We start from the raw sequence: 25,044 nt of genomic DNA, 5'->3' as shown, positions 1-25,044 counted from the left end.
GAGTGGATATATCTGGATTAAATGAACAATCAATACGGTGAGGAGACACTGATGTTTTTTTAGCTGCACAGACAGAAACCAGGAAGGAGAATCGCTGAATTTTTCATGTCCCTGACCTGTCGTCTGAGACAATGTTATAACTTCTGCAATCGCAGCGACTCCTGTACCAGAGTTAGTCTCCACTACACCTACCATTAACACTCCGGTACAGCAACTGCTCCTGTTATAAATACTGCTGTTGCAATTCCTGCTCTTTCAAACTCCATCCACCTCAGATTTAGAAGCAGAAGTACAATCAGGTTGAATATCACTGGCATATCTCATGAAATTTATTGTTTTGTGGTGGCAGATTTAAACCTCCCCTGGTAACTGAGAAAAGCCTTTCTCTCAATAACTTCTATTATTCTCTTGTCTGTGTCACATTTGTGAAGTGGAAGAAACCTTTTCAATTTACTGTGACACCCCATTCCAAGTGTCATGGTTTTTAAGGGAACTCCAACAATTCCTCCAACTGCATTTCCCCCATGAATTACCACAGCTATGAAATCTATTGGTTGTTTAACAAGCATAGAATTAGTCAGAAACGGCATTTGCAATTCGTATTTTCTTCATTGAAAGCATGACAGGATGTGCATCACTCACACTGTTACTCAACTAATGTTTGTTCTATAGACCAGACGGTAAACAGTTCTCCTATCATTTTGGATCTCCCCCTCCCCCTCCCACTTTCAAATCTCTTACTAGCTCTTCTTTCAGTTAGTCCTGACGAAAGGTCTCGGCCCAAATCGTCGACTGTACCTCTTCCTAGAGATGCTGCCTCGCCTGCTGCGTTCACCAGCAGCTTTGGTGGACGTTGCTTGAGTAAACAGTACAGGTCAGGATGATTCAACTGAACTGAAAATAGCTGAGGGGAGGAAGTCTGTTCCTTCAGGTGTTTGATGTCTTGCTGCAGATTCATCATCCATCGTCTCTTGTATCAACTTTCTTTCTCAATGTTACCTTAGACTGTAATGCAGAGAAGTCTAGCAGCACTGATGATCCATTTGGAAGGTAAATTCAGGCAAACCAAAAATTGCAATCATCTGTTCCTTTTGTAATTTCTGCTCATCCATGGCTCCCGTATTCACCAATTTCCAACCACTACTGCTCCAAGCATGTCTGCCGATCTTTGCCGGATACGACAATTTTTACAGACACTTTGCTGTTTCACCTGCACCATTTTCAGCTTCTCCTATTACTGCTACACCTCTCACAGATACAACGTATACATTTCTCTTGGTGTAACGAGTCATGAATAAAAAAATGAAAATCATTGTTCCCTGCGAGGCTGAATTTCATATATTTTAACTGTACACTGTGCCAGTATGTCAAGAGGTGGAGAGCAGATGGTGCTGGAGTATTGAAGAATAGAACCAGATATTTTTTTGAAATTGAGTTGAGAACAGAGTTCTGGAGTAGATGAGAGATGAGAAAATGCCAAGACAAGGGTAGAATCCAAATGAGAGAGCGATCTTCACTGCAATCGCAGACTGAAGCAAAGCTGAGCTGACGATTGAACTGGGGACCAGAGTTGATGTGCGTTTCACATTTCTGAATCTTGGCAGCTAAGTCATGCTGCCAATTAGAATAGTTGGCTAGAATCTTTAAAGGGACTGAATCAACAGTCCACACTCTGGAGAATCTAAACATCTAAAACCCAGAGACTGGCACGGGGGTGTGTTTCCACTCAGTGCATAGAAGAGACAATGGTATTTGTTTAATGATTTCTTAGATCCTAAGTGTCTGTGTTTGAATACAGCAACAACAGGGCCTATTACAACTCCTCCTCCTACTACAACTTCAACAGCATTACCAACCACTGCAGAGACAGCAAGCACATCGACACCAGCCTCAACAACACAGAGTTCGAGCACAGATCTAACAAGTGAATCAAATACACTGATAACAACTGCTCCAAGCTCCACACCACAGCTCTGTAAGTATCCAAGGCTCTGTCTGTGGCAATGTGCATTGTATTTCTCATTGATCTGTAAACAGAGTAACAGATCAGGTGGATTTAATCTCATTTTGTCATCAGTAGAGTGGATATATCTGGATTAAATAAAGAATCATTATGGTGAGGAGACACTGATGTTTTTTTAGCTGCACAGACAGAACACAGGGAAGGAGAATTGCTGAATTTTTCATGTCCCTGACCTGTCGTCTGAGACTATGTTATAACTTCTGCAATCGCAGCGACTCCTGTAGCAGAATTAGTTTCCGCTACACCTACCATTAACACTCCGGTACAGCAACTGCTCCTGTTATAAATACTGCTGTTGCAATTCCTGCTCTTTCAAACTCCATTCACCTCAGATTTAGAAGCAGAAGTACAATCAGGTTTAATATCACTGGCATATCTCATGAAATTTATTGTTTTGTGGTAGCAGATTTAAACCTCCCAGTGGTAACTGAGAAAAGCCTTTCTCTCAATAACTTATGTTATTCTCTTGCCTGTGTCATATTTGTGAAGTGGAAGATATCTTTTCAATTTACTGTGACACCCCATTCCAAGTGTCCTGGTTTTAAGGGAGCTCCAAACATTCCTCCAACTGCATCTCCCACATGAATTACCACAGCTGTGAAATCTATTGGTTGTTCAACAAGCATAGAATTAGTCAGAAATGACATTTGCAATTCATGTTTTCTTCATTGAAAGCGTGACAGAATGTGCATCATTCACACTGTTACTCAACCAATGTTTGTTCTAATAACCAGACAGTAAACAGTACAGGTCAGGATGATTCATATGAACTGAAAATAGCTGAGGGGAGGACGTCAGTTCCTTCAGGTGTTTGACGTCTTGCTGCAGATTCATCATCCATCATCTCTTGTGTCAACTTTCCTTTCTCAATGTTATCTTAGATTGTAACGCAGTAAGTATAGCAGCACTGATGATCCATTTGGAATATAAATTTACCAAGTCAAAAATTGCAATCACCTGTTCCTTTTGTAAATTCTGCTCATTCCTGGTTCTGTATTCACCAAACAACTTCCAACCAGTACTACTCCAAACACGTCTGCTGATCTTTGCCGGATACAACAATTTTTACACACACATTGCTGTTTCAGTTGCACCATTTTCAGCTTCTCCTTTTGCTGCGACATCCCTCACAGATACAACGTATACATTTCTCTTGATGTAAACAATTATGAATAAAAAGATGAAAATCATTGTTCCCTGCAAAGCTGAATTTCATATATTTTTGAACACACACTGTGACCGTGTGTCAAGAGGTGGAGAGCAGGATGGTGCTGGAGTATTGAAGAATAGAACCAGATACTTTTTTGAGATTGAGTTGAGAACAGAGTTCTGGAGTAGCTGAGAGATGAGAAACTGCCAAGACGAGAGTATAATCTAAATGAGAGAGCAATCGTCACTAAATGGCAGACTGAAGCAAAGCTGAGCTGACGATTGAACTGGGGACCAGAGTTGATGTGCGTTTCACATTTCTGAATCTTGGCAGCTAAATCACGCTGCCAATTAGAATAGTCGGCTAGAATCTTTAAAGGGACAGATTCAACAATCCACACTCTGGAGAATCTAGACATCTAAAACCCGGAGACTGGCACGGGGGTGTGTTTCCACTCAGTGCATAGAAGAGAAAATGCTATTTGTTTAATGATTTCTTAGATCCTAAGTGTCTGTCTTTGAATACAGCAACAACTGGGCCAATTACAACTCCTCCTCCTACTACAACTTCAACAGCATTACCAACCACTTCAGAGACAACAAGCACATCGACACCAGCCTCAACAACACAGAGTTCAACCACAGATCTAACACGTGAATCAAGTACACTGATAACAACTGCTCCAAGCTCCACATCAGAGACCTGTAAGTATCCAAGGCTCTGCCTGATCCATTCTGAAGGCAAATTCTGACCAAAATCAAAAGGTGCAAACATCTGATCCTTTTGTAAGTTCTGCTGATCTGCTGCTCCCATCTTAATCAAACAATTTTCGACCGGTACTGCTGCAAGTATGCCTGCTGATCTTCGTCTGATACAACTAATCCTTACACCCCTGTTGCTGTTTCAACTGAACCATTTCCTGTTGCTGCTAAATCCTTCACAGATACAACGTGTATATTTCCCTTGGAGTAAGCAATTTTGAAAGAAATGAGGAAAAGCATTGACCTCAGAAATCATTGCTTCGCAGAAAGTTCTGCCATGTATTCCTTTCCTACACATTGTGTGTATGTGTGATGGGAGGTGTAGGTCAGGATGGTCAGGATCCAATCGCTAAAGTATCCAAGAATAGAACCGATAGGAGATTTTAAGACAGAGTCAAGAGCACTGTTCTGGAGTAGCTGGTAGACGAGAATCTGAAAAGAATAGTCTAGATTCCAATCGAGTGAGCAACGTAACTGCAGTCAGTGAGTGAACCAAAGTTGAGCCGATGACAGAGCACCAAACCTGAGTTCAGATGCTCTTTAAATATCCAAATCTTGGCAGCTAAACATGACCCCGATTAGCATAGTGGGCTAGAATATTTAAAGAGACTGCGCCAGTGAGCCACCCTCCGGAGAATCAAAACATCTAAAACTGGGGGTCTATCTAGATCAGATGTGTACATAAACGGTATGAAGAAGAAACAATGGTAATTGTTTAATGATATCTTAGATGTTTGTGCTTGAATGCAGCGACAACAGGGCCAGTTTCAACTCCTCCTCCTACTACAACTTCAACAGCATTACCAACCACTTCAGAGACAACAAGCACATCGACACCAGCCTCAACAACACAGAGTTCAACCACAGATCTAACACGTGAATCAAGTACACTGATAACAACTGCTCCAAGCTCCACATCAGAGATCTGTAAGTATCCAAGGCTCTGCCTGATCCATTCTGAAGGCAAATTCTGACCAAAATCAAAAGGTGCAAACATCTGATCCTTTTGTAAGTTCTGCTGATCTGCTGCTCCCATCTTAATCAAACAATTTTCGACCGGTACTGCTGCAAGTATGCCTGCTGATCTTCGTCTGATACAACTAATCCTTACACCCCTGTTGCTGTTTCAACTGAACCATTTCCTGTTGCTGCTAAATCCTTCACAGATACAACGTGTATATTTCCCTTGGAGTAAGCAATTTTGAAAGAAATGAGGAAAAGCATTGACCTCAGAAATCATTGCTTCCCAGAAAGTTCTGCCATGTATTCCTTTCCTACACATTGTGTGTATGTGTGATGGGAGGTGTAGGTCAGGATGGTCAGGATCCAATCGCTAAAGTATCCAAGAATAGAACCGATAGGAGATTTTAAGACAGAGTCAAGAGCACTGTTCTGGAGTAGCTGGTAGACGAGAATCTGAAAAGAATAGTCTAGGTTCCAATCGTGTGAGCAACGTAACTGCAGTCGGTGAGTGAACCAAAGTTGAGCTGACGACAGACTGAACCTGAGTTCAGATGCTCTTTAAATATCCAAATCTTGGCAGCTAAACATGACTCCGAATAGCATAGTGGGCTAGAATATTTAAAGAGACTGCGCCAGTGATCCACACTCCGGAGAATCAAAACATCTAAAACTGGGGGTCTATCGAGATCAGATGTGTACATAAACGGTATGAAGAAGAAACAATGGTAATTGTTTAATGATATCTTAGATGTTTGTGCTTGAATGCAGCAACAACAGGGCCAGTTTCAACTCCTCCTCCTACTACAACTTCAACAGCATTACCAACCACTTCAGAGACAACAAGCACATCGACACCAGCCTCAATGACACAGAGTTCGACCACAGATCGAACAAGTGAATCAAGTACACTGATAACAACTGCTCCAAGCTCCACACCAGAGCTCTGTAAGTATCCAAAGCTCTGCCCATGGTGATTTGCATTGTATTCCTCATTGATCTGTAAACAGAGATCTGTAAACGGATCAGGTGGATTTAATCTCATTCTGTCATTAGTAGAGTAGATATATCTGGATTAAATAAACAATCATTACGGTGAACAGACAGTGATGCTGTTTTTTAGCTGCACAGACAGAACACAGGGAAGGAGAATCGCTGAATTTTTCTAAGTCCCTGACCCGTCATCTGAGACAATGTTATAACTTCTGCAATCGCAGCGACTCCTGTGCCAGAATTAGTCTCCACTACACCTACCATTAACACTCCGGTACAGCAACTGCTCCTGTTATAAATACTGCTGTTGCAATTCCTGCTCTTTCAAACTCCATTCACCTCAGATTTAGAAGCAGAAGTACAATCAGGTTGAATATCACTGGCATATCTCATGAAATTTATTGTTTTGTGGTAGCAGATTTAAACCTCCCAGTGGTAACTCAGAAAAGCCTTTCTCTCAATAACTTCTATTATTCTCTTGTCTGTGTCACATTTGTGAAGTGGAAGAAATCTTTTCAATTTACTGTGACACCCCATTCCAAGTGTCCTGGTTTTAAGGGAACTCCATCCATTCCTCCAACTGCATCTCCACCATGAATTACCACAGCTGTGAAATCTATTGGTTGTTCAACAAGCATAGAATTAGTCAGAAACGGCATTTGTAATTCGTGTTTTCTTCATTGAAAGCATGACAGAATGTGCATCATTCACACAGTTACTCAACCAACGTTTGTTCTAATGACCAGACAGTAAACAGTACAGGTCAGGATGATTCATATGAACTGAAAATACCTGAGGGGAGGAAGTCAGTTCCTTCAGGTGTTTGACGTCTTGCTGCAGATTCATCATCCATTGTCTCTTGTATCAACTTTCCTTTCTCAATGTTACCTTAGACTGTAACGCAGATAAGTCTAGCAGCAGTGAAGATCCATTTGGAAGGTAAATTCAACCAAATCAAAAATTGGAATCCCCTGTTCCTTTTGTAATTTCTGCTCATCCCTGGTTCCGTATTCACCAAACAACTTTCAACCAGTACTGCTCCAAGCATGCCTACTGATCTTTGCCGGATCCAATTTTTACACACACTTTGCTGTTTCAGCTGCTCCATTTTCAGCTTCTCCTTTTGCTGCGACATCTCTCACAGATACAACGTATACATTTCTCTTGGTGTAAACAATTATGAATATAAAGATGAAAATCATTGTTCCCTGCAAAGCTGAATTTCATATATTTTTGAACTCACACTGTGACTGTGTGTCAAGAGGTGGAGAGCAGGATGGTGCTGGAATATTGAAGAAAAGAACCAGGTACTTATTGGATTGACTTGAGAACAAAGTTCTGGAGTAGCTGAGAGATGAGAAACTGCCAGAAGAAGGGTAGAATCCAAATGAGAGAGCAATCGTCAATGGAATCGCAGACTGAAGCAAAGCTGAGCTGACGATTGAGCAGGGAACTGGAGTTGATGTGCATTTCAGATTTCTGAATCTCGGCAGCTATATCATGCTGCCAATTAGAATAGTCGGCGAGAATATTTAAAGGAACAGAATCAACAATCCACACTCTGGAGAATCTAAACATCTAAAGCCCGGAGACTGGCACGGGGGTGTGTTTCCACTCAGTGCATAGAAGAGACAACGGTATTTGTTTAATGATTTCTTAGATCCTAAGTGTCTGTGTTTCAATACAGCAACAACAGGGCCTATTACAACTTCTCCTCCTACTACAACTTCAACAACATTACCAACCACTGCAGAGACAGCAAGCACATCGACACCAGCGTCAACAACACAGAGTTCGACCACAGATCTAACACGTGAATCAAGTACACTGATAACAACTGCTCCAAGCTCCACACCAGAGCTCTGTAAGTATCCAAAGCTCTGCCCGTGTGATGTGCATTGTATTTCTCTTTGATCTGTAAACAGAATAATGGATCAAGTGGATTTAATCTCATTTTGTCATTGGTAGAGTGGATATATCTGGATTAAATAAACAATCAATACAGTGAGTAGACACTGAAGTTTTTTTAGCTGCGCAGACAGAACACAGGGAAGGAGAATTGCTGAATTTTTCATGTCCCTGACCTGTCGTCTGAGACAATGTTATAACTTCTGCAATCGCAGCGACTCCTGTAGCAGAATTAGTCTCCACTACACCTACCATTAACACTCCGGTACAGCAACTGCTCCTGTTATAAATACTGCTGTTGCAATTCCTGCTCTTTCAAACTCCATTCACCTCAGATTTAGAAGCAGAAGTACAATCAGGTTTAATATCACTGGCATATCTCATGAAATTTATTGTTTTGTGGTAGCAGATTTAAACCTCCCAGTGGTAACTGAGAAAAGCCTTTCTCTCAATAACTTATGTTATTCTCTTGCCTGTGTCATATTTGTGAAGTGGAAGATATCTTTTCAATTTACTGTGACACCCCATTCCAAGTGTCCTGGTTTTAAGGGAGCTCCAAACATTCCCCCAACTGCATCTCCCACATGAATTACCACAGCTGTGAAATCTATTGGTTGTTCAACAAGCATAGAATTAGTCAGAAATGACATTTGCAATTCATGTTTTCTTCATTGAAAGCGTGACAGAATGTGCATCATTCACACTGTTACTCAACCAATGTTTGTTCTAATAACCAGACAGTAAACAGTACAGGTCAGGATGATTCATATGAACTGAAAATAGCTGAGGGGAGGACGTCAGTTCCTTCAGGTGTTTGACGTCTTGCTGCAGATTCATCATCCATCATCTCTTGTGTCAACTTTCCTTTCTCAATGTTATCTTAGATTGTAACGCAGTAAGTATAGCAGCACTGATGATCCATTTGGAATATAAATTTACCAAGTCAAAAATTGCAATCACCTGTTCCTTTTGTAAATTCTGCTCATTCCTGGTTCTGTATTCACCAAACAACTTCCAACCAGTACTACTCCAAACACGTCTGCTGATCTTTGCCGGATACAACAATTTTTACACACACATTGCTGTTTCAGTTGCACCATTTTCAGCTTCTCCTTTTGCTGCGACATCCCTCACAGATACAACGTATACATTTCTCTTGATGTAAACAATTATGAATAAAAAGATGAAAATCATTGTTCCCTGCAAAGCTGAATTTCATATATTTTTGAACACACACTGTGACCGTGTGTCAAGAGGTGGAGAGCAGGATGGTGCTGGAGTATTGAAGAATAGAACCAGATACTTTTTTGAGATTGAGTTGAGAACAGAGTTCTGGAGTAGCTGAGAGATGAGAAACTGCCAAGACGAGAGTATAATCTAAATGAGAGAGCAATCGTCACTAAATGGCAGACTGAAGCAAAGCTGAGCTGACGATTGAACTGGGGACCAGAGTTGATGTGCGTTTCACATTTCTGAATCTTGGCAGCTAAATCACGCTGCCAATTAGAATAGTCGGCTAGAGTCTTTAAAGGGACAGATTCAACAATCCACACTCTGGAGAATCTAGACATCTAAAACCCGGAGACTGGCACGGGGGTGTGTTTCCACTCAGTGCATAGAAGAGAAAATGCTATTTGTTTAATGATTTCTTAGATCCTAAGTGTCTGTCTTTGAATACAGCAACAACTGGGCCAATTACAACTCCTCCTCCTACTACAACTTCAACAGCATTACCAACCACTTCAGAGACAACAAGCACATCGACACCAGCCTCAACAACACAGAGTTCAACCACAGATCTAACACGTGAATCAAGTACACTGATAACAACTGCTCCAAGCTCCACATCAGAGATCTGTAAGTATCCAAGGCTCTGCCTGATCCATTCTGAAGGCAAATTCTGACCAAAATCAAAAGGTGCAAACATCTGATCCTTTTGTAAGTTCTGCTGATCTGCTGCTCCCATCTTAATCAAACAATTTTCGACCGGTACTGCTGCAAGTATGCCTGCTGATCTTCGTCTGATACAACTAATCCTTACACCCCTGTTGCTGTTTCAACTGAACCATTTCCTGTTGCTGCTAAATCCTTCACAGATACAACGTGTATATTTCCCTTGGAGTAAGCAATTTTGAAAGAAATGAGGAAAAGCATTGACCTCAGAAATCATTGCTTCCCAGAAAGTTCTGCCATGTATTCCTTTCCTACACATTGTGTGTATGTGTGATGGGAGGTGTAGGTCAGGATGGTCAGGATCCAATCGCTAAAGTATCCAAGAATAGAACCGATAGGAGATTTTAAGACAGAGTCAAGAGCACTGTTCTGGAGTAGCTGGTAGACGAGAATCTGAAAAGAATAGTCTAGATTCCAATCGAGTGAGCAACGTAACTGCAGTCGGTGAGTGAACCAAAGTTGAGCTGACGACAGACTGAACCTGAGTTCAGATGCTCTTTAAATATCCAAATCTTGGCAGCTAAACATGACTCCGAATAGCATAGTGGGCTAGAATATTTAAAGAGACTGCGCCAGTGATCCACACTCCGGAGAATCAAAACATCTAAAACTGGGGGTCTATCGAGATCAGATGTGTACATAAACGGTATGAAGAAGAAACAATGGTAATTGTTTAATGATATCTTAGATGTTTGTGCTTGAATGCAGCAACAACAGGGCCAGTTTCAACTCCTCCTCCTACTACAACTTCAACAGCATTACCAACCACTTCAGAGACAACAAGCACATCGACACCAGCCTCAATGACACAGAGTTCGACCACAGATCGAACAAGTGAATCAAGTACACTGATAACAACTGCTCCAAGCTCCACACCAGAGCTCTGTAAGTATCCAAAGCTCTGCCCATGGTGATTTGCATTGTATTCCTCATTGATCTGTAAACAGAGATCTGTAAACGGATCAGGTGGATTTAATCTCATTCTGTCATTAGTAGAGTAGATATATCTGGATTAAATAAACAATCATTACGGTGAACAGACAGTGATGCTGTTTTTTAGCTGCACAGACAGAACACAGGGAAGGAGAATCGCTGAATTTTTCTAAGTCCCTGACCCGTCATCTGAGACAATGTTATAACTTCTGCAATCGCAGCGACTCCTGTGCCAGAATTAGTCTCCACTACACCTACCATTAACACTCCGGTACAGCAACTGCTCCTGTTATAAATACTGCTGTTGCAATTCCTGCTCTTTCAAACTCCATTCACCTCAGATTTAGAAGCAGAAGTACAATCAGGTTGAATATCACTGGCATATCTCATGAAATTTATTGTTTTGTGGTAGCAGATTTAAACCTCCCAGTGGTAACTCAGAAAAGCCTTTCTCTCAATAACTTCTATTATTCTCTTGTCTGTGTCACATTTGTGAAGTGGAAGAAATCTTTTCAATTTACTGTGACACCCCATTCCAAGTGTCCTGGTTTTAAGGGAACTCCATCCATTCCTCCAACTGCATCTCCACCATGAATTACCACAGCTGTGAAATCTATTGGTTGTTCAACAAGCATAGAATTAGTCAGAAACGGCATTTGTAATTCGTGTTTTCTTCATTGAAAGCATGACAGAATGTGCATCATTCACACAGTTACTCAACCAACGTTTGTTCTAATGACCAGACAGTAAACAGTACAGGTCAGGATGATTCATATGAACTGAAAATACCTGAGGGGAGGAAGTCAGTTCCTTCAGGTGTTTGACGTCTTGCTGCAGATTCATCATCCATTGTCTCTTGTATCAACTTTCCTTTCTCAATGTTACCTTAGACTGTAACGCAGATAAGTCTAGCAGCAGTGATGATCCATTTGGAAGGTAAATTCAACCAAATCAAAAATTGGAATCCCCTGTTCCTTTTGTAATTTCTGCTCATCCCTGGTTCCGTATTCACCAAACAACTTCCAACCAGTACTGCTCCAAGCATGCCTACTGATCTTTGCCGGATCCAATTTTTACACACACTTTGCTGTTTCAGCTGCTCCATTTTCAGCTTCTCCTTTTGCTGCGACATCTCTCACAGATACAACGTATACATTTCTCTTGGTGTAAACAATTATGAATATAAAGATGAAAATCATTGTTCCCTGCAAAGCTGAATTTCATATATTTTTGAACTCACACTGTGACTGTGTGTCAAGAGGTGGAGAGCAGGATGGTGCTGGAATATTGAAGAAAAGAACCAGGTACTTATTGGATTGACTTGAGAACAAAGTTCTGGAGTAGCTGAGAGATGAGAAACTGCCAGAAGAAGGGTAGAATCCAAATGAGAGAGCAATCGTCAATGGAATCGCAGACTGAAGCAAAGCTGAGCTGACGATTGAGCAGGGAACTAGAGTTGATGTGCATTTCAGATTTCTGAATCTCGGCAGATAAATCATGCTGCCAATTAGAATAGTCGGCGAGAATATTTAAAGGAACAGAATCAACAATCCACACTCTGGAGAATCTAAACATCTAAAACCCGGAGAGTGGCACGCGGGTGGGTTTCCACTCTGTGCGTAGAAGAGACAATGGTATTTGTTTAATGATTTCTCAGATCCTAAGTGTCTGTGTTTGAATACAGCAACAACAGGGCCTATTACAACTCCTCTTCCTACTACAACTTCAACAGCATTACCAACCACTGCAGAGACAGCAAGCACATCGACACCAGCCTCAACAGCACAGAGTTCGACCACAGATCGAACAAGTGAATCAAGTACACTGATAACAACTGCTCCAAGCTCCACACCAGAGCTCTGTAAGTATCCAAGGCTCTGTCCGTGGCGATGTGCATTGTATTTCTCATTGATCTGTAAACAGCGTAATGGATCAGGTGGATTTAATGTCATTTTGTCATTAGTAGAGTGGATATACCTGGATTAAATGAACAACCAATACGGTGCGGAGACACTGATGTTTTTTCAGCTGCGCAGACAGAACACAGGGAAGGAGAATTGCTGAATTTTTCATGTCCCTGACCTGTCGTCTGAGACAATGTTATAACTTCTGCAATCGCAGCGACTCCTGTAGCAGAATTAGTTTCCGCTACACCTACCATTAACACTCTGGTACAGCAACTGCTCCTGTTATAAATACTGCTGTTGCAATTCCTGCTCTTTCAAACTCCATTCACCTCAGATTTAGAAGCAGAAGTACAATCAGGTTGAATATCACTGGCATATCTCATGAAATTTATTGTTTTGTGGTGGCAGATTTAAACCTCCCAGTGGTAACTGAGAAAAGCCCTTCTCTCAATAACTTCTATTATTCTCTTGTCTGTGTCACATTTGTGAAGTGGAAGAAATCTTTTCAATTTACTGTGACACCCCATTCCAAGTGTCGTGGTTTTTAAGGGAGCTCCAACCATTCCTCCAACTGCACCTCCCGCATGAATTACCACAACTATGAAATCTATTGGTTGTTCAACAAGCATAGAATTAGTCAGAGACAGCATTTGCAATTCGTGTTTTCTTCATTGAAAGCATGACAGAATGTGCATCACTCACACTGTTACTCAACCAATGTTTGTTCTAACGACCTGACAGTAAACAGTACAGGTCAGGATGATTCATATGAACTGAAAATACCTGAGAGGAGGAAGTCAGTTCCTTCAGGTGTTTGATATCTTGCTGCAGATTCATCATCCATTGTCTCTTGTATCAACTTTCCTTTCTCAATGTTACCTTAGACTGTAACGCAGAGAAGTAACGCTGATGATCCCTTTGGAAGGTAAATTCAAACAAACCAAAAATTGCAATCATCTGTTCCTTTTGTAATTTCTGCTCATCCATGGTTCCCGTATTCACCAAACAACTTCCAACCAGTACTGCTCCAAGCACGCCTGCTGATCTTTGCCGGATATGACAATTTTTACACACACTTTGCTGTTTCACCTGCACCATTTTCAGCTTCTCCTTTTGCTACGACATCTCTCACAGATACAACGTATACATTTCTCTTGCTGTAAACAATTATAAATAAAAAGATGAAAATCATTGTTCCCTGCAAAGCTAAATTTCATGTATTTTTGAAAACACACTGTGACTGTGTGTCAAGAGGTGGAGAGCGGGGTGGTGCTGGAGTATTGAAGAATAGAACCAGATACTTTTTTGAGACTGAGTTGAGAACAGAGTTCTGGAGTAGCTGAGAGATGAGAAACTGCCAAGACGAGGGTATAATCTAAATGAGAGAGCAATCGTCACTACAATGGCAGACTGAAGCAAAGCTGAGCTGACGATTGAACTGGGGACCAGAGTTGATGTGCGTTTCACATTTCTGAATCTTGGCAGCTAAATCACGCTGCCAATTAGAATAGTCGGCTAGAATCTTTAAAGGGACAGATTCAACAATCCACACTCTGGAGAATCTAGACATCTAAAACCCGGAGACTGGCACGGGGGTGTGTTTCCACTCAGTGCATAGAAGAGACAATGCTATTTGTTTAATGATTTCTTAGATCCTAAGTGTCTGTCTTTGAATACAGCAACAACTGGGCCAATTACAACTCCTCCTCCTACTACAACTTCAACAGCATTACCAACCACTTCAGAGACAACAAGCACATCGACACCAGCCTCAACAACACAGAGTTCGACCACAGATCTAACAAGTGAATCAAGTACACTGATAACAACTGCTCCAAGCTCCACACCAGAGCTCTGTAAGTATCCAAAGCTCTGCCCGTGTGATGTGCATTGTATTTCTCTTTGATCTGTAAACAGAATAATGGATCAAGTGGATTTAATCTCATTTTGTCATTAGTAGAGTGGATATATCTGGATTAAATAAACAATCAATACAGTGAGTAGACACTGATGTTTTTTTAGCTGCGCAGACAGAACACAGGGAAGGAGAATTGCTGAATTTTTCATGTCCCTGACCTGTTGTCTGAGACAATGTTATAACTTCTGCAATCGCAGCGACTCCTGTAGCAGAATTAGTTTCCGCTACACCTACCATTAACACTCTGGTACAGCAACTGCTCCTGTTATAAATACTGTTGTTGCAATTCCTGCTCTTTCAAACTCCATTCACCTCAGATTTAGAAGCAGAAGTACAATCAGGTTGAATATCACTGGCATATCTCATGACATTTATTGTTTTCTGGTGGCAGATTTAAACACCCAGTGGTAACTGAGAAAAGCCTTTCTCTCATTAACTTCTATTATTCTCTTGCCTGTGTCATATTTGTGAAGTGGAAGAAATCTTTTCAATTTACTGTGTTACGTACCCCGTAACTGGGTTGCCAAACCAGCAGAAATGGACCACTTAGTTGGAGTCTGGTTTATTAGAAACTAATAAAGTTTTATTAAAGAAATAAGTAACACAGCACTCTAATCGTAAGGATATAAATGCAACAGGTTAGCAATGATAAAACACACCTGTAGACAGAACTAGGGTAATAGGAATCAACCAAGCTCTAACGCAATCTAGGGGTAAAATGATCAGTCTCAAGTGACGCAGAGTTTAGTTCAGCTGAGTACAGTTCGCAGCACTGAGTACTGTTGTGCTGTTGGGGAGAGAGTGAGAGAGAGAGAGAGAGAGAGAGAGAAATGCAAATTTGATTCAGGCAGACCTTTGATGTTCACAGGTGGTTTCGGGCGGACCCTTTTTATGTCTTCCGTGGTCACCGACTGTGACCCCTCCGTTCTGGATACGACCGTTCTTCCGCGGTGAACCCGGCACCCAGGCAAGGGCGGACACACACAATAGGTTCCCGCTGATCGTACCTTTTCACCCTGTGTGCCTATGGTCGGTTCCCTCGATGCCGACCTCCAAACTCACACCAACTTGTGGGGGCACACCACTCTTCCAGGGTCTCGTTATCGCGTGATCTCGTGGTGTCTGTTGGGCCTTAGCGAACCTGTTCCTTTTATCCCCCTGCTGGGATATTGCCTGTACATCAAACTTCAAACAGTTCAGGTTCAAAGCAATCAGTCTGTCAATATCTGAAATGTGTTTCTTTCTTGTTAATCTCTCTCTTCTCTCTTATTAGCATTTTGAATGTTTCTCTATTGTCTCCCTTATGTCTCTCTCATTAGCATCAATCTTCTGATAACTTGGTTTGTCGTCACAACTGTGACACCCCATTCCAAGTGTCATGGTTTTTAAGGGGGGTCCAACCATTCCTCCAACTGCATCTCCCGCATGAATTACCACAGCTGTGAAATCTATTGGTTGTTCAACAAGCATAGAATTAGTCAGAAACGACATGATCTATTTGGAAGGTAAATTCAAACAAACCAAAAATTGCAATCATCTGTTCCTTTTGTAATTTCTGCTCATCCATGGTTCCCGTATTCACCAAACAATTTCCAACCACTACTGCTCCAAGCACGTCTGCTGATCTTTGCCGGATACGACAATTTTTACACACACTTTGCTGTTTCACCTGCACCATGTTCAGCTTCTCCTTTTGCTACGACATCCCTCACAGATACAACGTATACATTTCTCTTGGTGTAAACAATTATGAATAAAAAGATGAAAATCAGTGTTCCCTGCAAAGCTAAATTTCATGTATTTTTGAACACACACTGTGACTGTGTGTCAAGAGGTGGAGAGCGGGGTGGTGCTGGAGTATTGAAGAATAGAACCAGATACTTTTTTGAGATTGAGTTGAGAACAGAGTTCTGGAGTAGCTGAGAGATGAGAAAATGCCAAGACGAGTGTATAATCTAAATGAGAGAGCAATCGTCACTACAATGGCAGACTGAAGCAAAGCTGAGCTGACGATTGAACTGGGGACCAGAGTTGATGTGCGTTTCACATTTCTGAATCTTGGCAGCTAAATCACGCTGCCAATTAGAATAGTCGGCTAGAATCTTTAAAGGGACAGATTCAACAATCCACACTCTGGAGAATCTAGACATCTAAAACCCGGAGACTGGCACGGGGGTGTGTTTCCACTCAGTGCATAGAAGAGACAATGCTATTTGTTTAATGATTTCTTAGATCCTAAGTGTCTGTCTTTGAATACAGCAACAACTGGGCCAATTACAACTCCTCCGCCTACTACAACTTCAACAGCATTACCAACCACTTCAGAGACAACAAGCACATCGACACCATCCTCAACAACACAGAGTTCAACCACAGATCTAACACATGAATCAAGTACACTGATAACAACTGCTCCAAGCTCCACATCAGAGATCTGTAAGTATCCAAGGCTCTGCCTGATCCATTCTGAAGGCAAATTCTGACCAAAATCAAAAGGTGCAAACATCTGATCCTTTTGTAAGTTCTGCTGATCTGCTGCTCCCATCTTAATCAAACAATTTTCGACCGGTACTGCTGCAAGTATGCCTGCTGATCTTCGTCTGATACAACTAATCCTTACACCCCTGTTGCTGTTTCAACTGAACCATTTCCTGTTGCTGCTAAATCCTTCACAGATACAACGTGTATATTTCCCTTGGAGTAAGCAATTTTGAAAGAAATGAGGAAAAGCATTGACCTCAGAAATCATTGCTTCGCAGAAAGTTCTGCCATGTATTCCTTTCCTACACATTGTGTGTATGTGTGATGGGAGGTGTAGGTCAGGATGGTCAGGATCCAATCGCTAAAGTATCCAAGAATAGAACCGATAGGAGATTTTAAGACAGAGTCAAGAACACTGTTCTGGAGTAGCTGGTAGACGAGAATCTGTCAAGAATAGTCTAGATTCCAATCGAGTGAGCAACGTAACTGCAGTTGGCGAGTGAACCAAAGTTGAGCCGATGACAGAGCACCAAACCTGAGTTCAGATGCTCTTTAAATATCCAAATCTTGGCAGCTAAACATGACCCCGATTAGCATAGTGGGCTAGAATATTTAAAGAGACTGCGCCAGTGATCCACCCTCCGGAGAATCAAAACATCTAAAACTGGGTGTCTATCGAGATCAGATGTGTACATAAACAGTGTGAAGAAGAAACAATGGTAATTGCTTATTGATATCTTAGATGTTTGTGCTTGAATGCAGCGACAACAGGGCCAGTCTCAACTCCTCCTCCTACTACAACTTCAACAGCATTACCAACCACTTCAGAGACAACAAGCACATCGACACCAGCCTCAACAACACAGAGTTCGACCACAGATCGAATAAGTGAATCAAGTACACTGATAACAACTGCTCCAAGCTCCACACCAGAGCTCTGTAAGTATCCAAAACTCTGCCCGTGGCGTTGTGCATTGTATTCCTCATTGATCTGTAAACAGAGTAACGGATCAGGTGGATTTAATCTCATTCTGTCATTAGTAGAGTGGATATATCTGGATTAAATGAACAATCAATACAGTGAGTAGACACTGATGTTTTTTTAGCTGCGCAGACAGAACACAGGGAAGGAGAATTGCTGAATTTTTCATGTCCCTGACCTGTCGTCTGAGACAATGTTATAACTTCTGCAATCGCAGCGACTCCTGTAGCAGAATTAGTCTCCACTACACCTACCATTAACACTCCGGTACAGCAACTGCTCCTGTTATAAATACTGCTGTTGCAATTCCTGCTCTTTCAAACTCCATTCACCTCAGATTTAGAAGCAGAAGTACAATCAGGTTGAATATCACTGGCATATCTCATGAAATTTATTGTTTTGTGGTGGCAGATTTAAACCTCCCAGTGGTAACTGAGAAAAGCCCTTCTCTCAATAACTTCTATTATTCTCTTGTCTGTGTCACATTTGTGAAGTGGAAGAAATCTTTTCAATTTACTGTGACACCCCATTCCAAGTGTCATGGTTTTTAAGGGAGCTCCAACCATTCCTCCGACTGCACCTCCCCCATGAATTACCACAGCTATGAAATCTATTGGTTGTTCAAAAAGCATAGAATTAGTCAGAAACGACATTTGCAATTCATGTTTTCTTCATTGAAAGCGTGACAGAATGTGCATCACTCACACTGTTACTCAACCAATGTTTGTTCTAACGACCTGACAGTAAACAGTACAGGTCAGGATGATTCATATGAACTGAAAATAGCTGAGGGGAGGAAGTCAGTTCCTTCAGGTGTTTGACGTCTTGCTGCAGATTCATCATCCATTGTCTCTTGTATCAACTTTCCTTTCTCAATGTTACCTTAGACTGTAACGCAGAGAAGTAACGCTGATGATCCATTTGGAAGGTAAATTCAAACAAACCAAAAATTGCAATCATCTGTTCCTTTTTGTAATTTCTGCTCATCCATGGTTCCCGTATTCACCAAACAATTTCCAACCAGTACTGCTCCAAGCACGTCTGCTGATCTTTGCCGGATACGACAATTTTTACACACACTTTGCTGTTTCACCTGCACCATTTTCAGCTTCTCCTTTTGCTACGACATCCCTCACAGATACAACGTATACATTTCTCTTGCTGTAAACAATTATAAATAAAAAGATGAAAATCATTGTTCCCTGCAAAGCTGAATTTCATGTATTTTTGAACACACACTGTGACTGTGTGTCAAGAGGTGGAGAGCAGGATGGTGCTGGAGTATTGAAGAATAGAACCAGATACTTTTTTGAGATTGAGTTGAGAACAGAGTTCTGGAGTAGCTGAGAGATGAGAAACTGCCAAGACGAGAGTATAATCTAAATGAGAGAGCAATCGTCACTAAATGGCAGACTGAAGCAAAGCTGAGCTGACGATTGAACTGGGGACCAGAGTTGATGTGCGTTTCACATTTCTGAATCTTGGCAGCTAAATCACGCTGCCAATTAGAATAGTCGGCTAGAATCTTTAAAGGGACAGATTCAACAATCCACACTCTGGAGAATCTAGACATCTAAAACCCGGAGACTGGCACGGGGGTGTGTTTCCACTCAGTGCATAGAAGAGAAAATGCTATTTGTTTAATGATTTCTTAGATCCTAAGTGTCTGTCTTTGAATACAGCAACAACTGGGCCAATTACAACTCCTCCTCCTACTACAACTTCAACAGCATTACCAACCACTTCAGAGACAACAAGCACATCGACACCAGCCTCAACAACACAGAGTTCAACCACAGATCTAACACGTGAATCAAGTACACTGATAACAACTGCTCCAAGCTCCACATCAGAGACCTGTAAGTATCCAAGGCTCTGCCTGATCCATTCTGAAGGCAAATTCTGACCAAAATCAAAAGGTGCAAACATCTGATCCTTTTGTAAGTTCTGCTGATCTGCTGCTCCCATCTTAATCAAACAATTTTCGACCGGTACTGCTGCAAGTATGCCTGCTGATCTTCGTCTGATACAACTAATCCTTACACCCCTGTTGCTGTTTCAACTGAACCATTTCCTGTTGCTGCTAAATCCTTCACAGATACAACGTGTATATTTCCCTTGGAGTAAGCAATTTTGAAAGAAATGAGGAAAAGCATTGACCTCAGAAATCATTGCTTCGCAGAAAGTTCTGCCATGTATTCCTTTCCTACACATTGTGTGTATGTGTGATGGGAGGTGTAGGTCAGGATGGTCAGGATCCAATCGCTAAAGTATCCAAGAATAGAACCGATAGGAGATTTTAAGACAGAGTCAAGAACACTGTTCTGGAGTAGCTGGTAGACGAGAATCTGAAAAGAATAGTCTAGATTCCAATCGAGTGAGCAACGTAACTGCAGTTGGCGAGTGAACCAAAGTTGAGCCGATGACAGAGCACCAAACCTGAGTTCAGATGCTCTTTAAATATCCAAATCTTGGCAGCTAAACATGACCCCGATTAGCATAGTGGGCTAGAATATTTAAAGAGACTGCGCCAGTGAGCCACCCTCCGGAGAATCAAAACATCTAAAACTGGGTGTCTATCTAGATCAGATGTGTACATAAACGGTATGAAGAAGAAACAATGGTAATTGTTTAATGATATCTTAGATGTTTGTGCTTGAATGCAGCGACAACAGGGCCAGTTTCAACTCCTCCTCCTACTACAACTTCAACAGCACTACCAACCACTTCAGAGACAACAAGCACATCGACACCAGCCTCAACAACACAGAGTTCAACCACAGATCGAACAAGTGAATCAAATACACTGATAACAACTGCTCCAAGCTCCACACCAGAGCTCTGTAAGTATCCAAGGCTCTGCCTGATCCATTCTGAAGGCAAATTCTGACCAAAATCAAAATGTGCAAATATCTGCTTCTTTTGTAAATTCTGCTGATCTGCTGTTCCCATTTTAATCAAACAATTTTCGACCAGTACTGCTGCCGGTATACCTGCTGATCTTCATTGATACAACTAATCCTTACACCCCTGTTGCTGTTTCACCTGCACCATTTCCTGCTGCTTCTAAATCCTTCAGAGATACAACGTGTATATTTCCCTTGGAGTAAGCAATTTTGAATGAAATGATGAAAAGCATTGACCTCAGAAATCATTGCTTCCCAGAAAGTTCTGCCATGTATTCCTTTCCTACACATTGTTTGCGTGTGTGATGAGAGGTGTAGGTCAGGATAGTCAGGACCCAATCGCTAAAGTATCCAAGAATAGAACCGATAGAAGATTTTGAGACAGAGTCAAGAGCACTGTACTGGAGTAGCTGGTAGTCGAGAACCTGTCAAGAATAGTCTAGATTCCAATCGAGTGAGCAACGTAACTGCAGTCGGTGAGTGAACCAAAGTTGAGCTGACGACAGACTGAACCTGAGTTCAGATGCTCTTTAAATATCCAAATCTTGGCAGCTAAACATGACTCCGAATAGCATAGTGGGCTAGAATATTTAAAGAGACTGCGCCAGTGATCCACACTCCGGAGAATCAAAACATCTAAAACTGGGGGTCTATCGAGATCAGATGTGTACATAAACGGTATGAGGAAGAAACAATGGTAATTGTTTAATGATATCTTAGATGTTTGTGCTTGAATGCAGCAACAACAGGGCCAGTTTCAACTCCTCCTCCTACTACAACTTCAACAGCATTACCAACCACTTCAGAGACAACAAGCACATCGACACCAGCCTCAATGACACAGAGTTCGACCACAGATCGAACAAGTGGATCAAGTACACTGATAACAACTGCTCCAAGCTCCACACCAGAGCTCTGTAAGTATCCAAAGCTCTGCCCATGGTGATTTGCAATGTATTCCTCATTGATCTGTAAACAGAGATCTGTAAACGGATCAGGTGGATTTAATCTCATTCTGTCATTAGTAGAGTGGATATATCTGGATTAAATAAACAATCATTATGGTGAATAGACACTGATGCTGTTTTTTAGCTGCGCAGACAGAACACAGGGAAAGAGAATCGCTGAATATTTCATGTCCCTGACCTGTCGTCTGAGACAATGTTATAACTTCTGCAATCGCAGCGACTCCTGTACCAGAGTTAGTCTCCACTACACCTACCATTAACACTCCGGTACAGCAACTGCTCCTGTTATAAATACTGCTGTTGCAATTCCTGCTCTTTCAAACTCCATTCACCTCAGATTTAGAAGCAGAAGTACAATCAGGTTGAATATCACTGGCATATCTCATGAAATTTATTGTTTTGTGGTGGCAGATTTAAACCTCCCAGTGGTAACTGAGAAAAGCCTTTCTCTCAATAACTTCTATTATTCTCTTGTCTGTGTCACATTTGTGAAGTGGAAGAAATCTTTTCAATTTACTGTGACACCCCATTCCAAGTGTCATGGTTTTGTAAGGAAGCTCCAACCATTCCTCCAACTGCATCTCCCCCATGAATTACCACAGCTATGAAATCTATTGGTTTTTCAACAAGCATAGAATTAGTCAGAAACGACATTTGCAATTGGTGTTTTCTTCATTGAAAGCGTGACAGAATGTGCATCATTCACACTGTTACTCAACCAACGTTTGTTCTAACGACCTGACAGTAAACAGTACAGGTCAGGATGATTCATATGAACTGAAAATAGCTGAGGGGAGGAAGTCAGTTCCTTCAGGTGTTTGATGTATTGCTGCAGTTTCATAATCCATCGTTTCTTGTATCAACTTTCCTTTCTCAATGTTACCTTCGAATGTAACGCAGAGAAGTAACGCTGATGATCCATTTGGAAGGTAAATTCAAACAAACCAAAAATTGCAATCATCTGTTCCTTTTGTAATTTCTGCTCATCTATGGTTCCATATTCACCAAACAACTTCCAACCAGTACTGCTCCAAGAATGTCTGCTGATCTTTGCCAGATACAATTTTTACACACACTTTGCTGTTTCACCTGCACCATTTTCAGCTTCTCCTATTGCTGCGACATCCCTCACAGATACAACGTATACATTTCTCTTGGTGTAAAAAATTATGAATAAAAAAATGAAAATCATTGTTCCCTGCAAAGCTGAATTTCATATATTTTTGAACACACACTGTGACTGTGTGTCAAGAGGTGGAGAGCAGGATGGTGCTGGAGCATTGAAGAATAGAACCAGATACTTTTTTGAGATTGAGTTGAGAACAGAGTTCTGGAGTAGCTGAGAGATGAGAATCTGCCAAGACAAGGGTAGAATCCAAATGAGAGAGCAATCATCACTACAATCGCAGACTGAAGCAAAGCTGACCTGACGATTGAACAGGGAACCAGAGTTGATGTGCGTTTCATATTTCTGAATCTTGGCAGCTAAATCATGCTGCCAATTAAAATAGTCGGTAGAATATTTAAAAGGACAGAATCAACAATCCACACTCTGGAGAATCTAAGCATCTAAAACCTCCGAGACTGGCACGGGGGTGTGTTTCCACTCAGTGCATAGAAGAGACAATGGTATTTGTTTAATGATTTCTTAGATCCTAAGTGTCTGTGTTTGAATACAGCAACAACAGGGCCTATTACAACTCCTGCTCCTACTACAACTTCAACAGCATTACCAATCACTGCAGAGACAACAAAAACATCGACACCAGCGTCAACAACACAGAGTTCGACCACAGATCTAACAAGTGAATCAAGTACACTGATAACAACTGCTCCAGGCTCCACACCAGTGCTCTGTAAGTATCCAAGGCTCTGCCTGATCCATTCTGAAGGCAAATTCTGACCAAAATCAAAATGTGCAAACATCTGCTCCTTTTGTAAATTCTGCTGATATGCTGTTTCCATTTTAATCAAACAATTTTCCACCAGTACTGCTGCAAGTATATCTGCTGATCTTCATTGATACAACTAATCCTTACACCCCTATTGCAGTTTCACCTGCACCATTTCCTGCTGCTTCTAAATCCTTCAGAGATACAACGTGTATATTTCCTTGGAGTAAGCAATTTTGAATGAAATGATGAAAATCATTGACCTCAGAAATCATTGCTTCGCAGAAAGTTCTGCCATGTATTCCTTTCCTACACATTGTGTGCGTGTGTGATGAGAGGTGTAGGTCAGGATAGTCAGGACCCAATCGCTAAAGTATCCAAGAATAGAACCGATAGAAGATTTTGAGACAGAGTCAAGAACACTGTTCTGGAGTAGCTGGTAGACGAGAATCTGAAAAGAATAGTCTAGATTCCAATCGAGTGAGCAACGTAACTGCAGTTGGTGAGTGAACCAAAGTTGAGCTGACGACAGACTGAATCTGAGTTCAGATGCTCTTTAAATATCCAAATCTTGACAGCTAAACATGACCCCGATTAGCATAGTGGGCTAGAATATTTATGGAGACTGCGCCCGAATTTATTGTTTTGTGGTGGCAGATTTAAACCTCCCAATGGTAACTGAGAAAAGCCTTTCTCTCAATAACTTCTATTATTCTCTTGTCTGTGTTACATTTGTGAAGTGGAAGAAATCTTTTCAATTTACTGTGACACCCCATTCCAAGTGTCATAGTTTTTAAGGGAGCTCTAACCATTCCTCCAACTGCATCTCCCCCATGAGTTACCACAGCTATGAAATCTATTGGTTGTTCAACAAGCATAGAATTAGTCAGAGACAGCATTTGTAATTCGTGTTTTCTTCATTGAAAGCATGACAGAATGTGCATCATTCACACAGTTACTCAACCAATGTTTGTTCTAATGACCAGACAGTAAACAGTACAGGTCAGGATGATTCATATGAACTGAAAATACCTGAGAGGAGGAAGTCAGTTCCTTCAGGTGTTTGATGTCTTGCTGCAGATTCATCATCCATTGCCTCTTGTATCAACTTTCCTTTCTCAATGTTACTTTAACTAACGCAGAGCTGTAACGCTGATGGTCCATTTGGAAGGAAAATGCAAACAAACCAAAAATTGCAATCCCCTGTTTCTTTTGTAATTTCTGCTCATCCATGGTTCCCGTATTCACCAAACAATTTCCAACCACTACTGCTCCAAGCATGTGTGCTAATCTTTGCTGGATACAACAA

The 25,044-nt window shown here is 41.4% G+C and overlaps 1 protein-coding gene across 1 annotated transcript in view; it reads left to right on the top strand.

Annotated features, from left to right (window-relative positions):
• LOC140196262 (uncharacterized) overlaps positions 1 to 25,044 on the top strand; it is a 60,877-nt gene that overhangs the window by 3,400 nt on the left and 32,433 nt on the right. The window contains exons 4-18 of the mRNA XM_072255161.1: positions 1,799 to 1,975; positions 3,701 to 3,877; positions 4,685 to 4,861; positions 5,666 to 5,842; positions 7,575 to 7,751; positions 9,476 to 9,652; positions 10,457 to 10,633; positions 12,366 to 12,542; positions 14,268 to 14,444; positions 16,766 to 16,942; positions 17,750 to 17,926; positions 19,652 to 19,828; positions 20,636 to 20,812; positions 21,616 to 21,792; positions 23,523 to 23,699. Coding sequence (XP_072111262.1) covers positions 5,761 to 5,842; positions 7,575 to 7,751; positions 9,476 to 9,652; positions 10,457 to 10,633; positions 12,366 to 12,542; positions 14,268 to 14,444; positions 16,766 to 16,942; positions 17,750 to 17,926; positions 19,652 to 19,828; positions 20,636 to 20,812; positions 21,616 to 21,792; positions 23,523 to 23,699 — 2,029 coding nt within the window. The 5' untranslated portion in view covers positions 1,799 to 1,975; positions 3,701 to 3,877; positions 4,685 to 4,861; positions 5,666 to 5,760. The remainder of the gene's footprint in view (positions 1 to 1,798; positions 1,976 to 3,700; positions 3,878 to 4,684; positions 4,862 to 5,665; positions 5,843 to 7,574; positions 7,752 to 9,475; positions 9,653 to 10,456; positions 10,634 to 12,365; positions 12,543 to 14,267; positions 14,445 to 16,765; positions 16,943 to 17,749; positions 17,927 to 19,651; positions 19,829 to 20,635; positions 20,813 to 21,615; positions 21,793 to 23,522; positions 23,700 to 25,044) is intronic.

The sequence above is a fragment of the Mobula birostris genome, chromosome 4 (genome assembly GCF_030028105.1).
Source record: "Mobula birostris isolate sMobBir1 chromosome 4, sMobBir1.hap1, whole genome shotgun sequence".
NCBI lineage: Eukaryota > Metazoa > Chordata > Chondrichthyes > Myliobatiformes > Myliobatidae > Mobula > Mobula birostris.
Note: the sequence above shows the minus strand (reverse complement) of the source record. Positions and strands in the feature narration are given on the sequence as shown.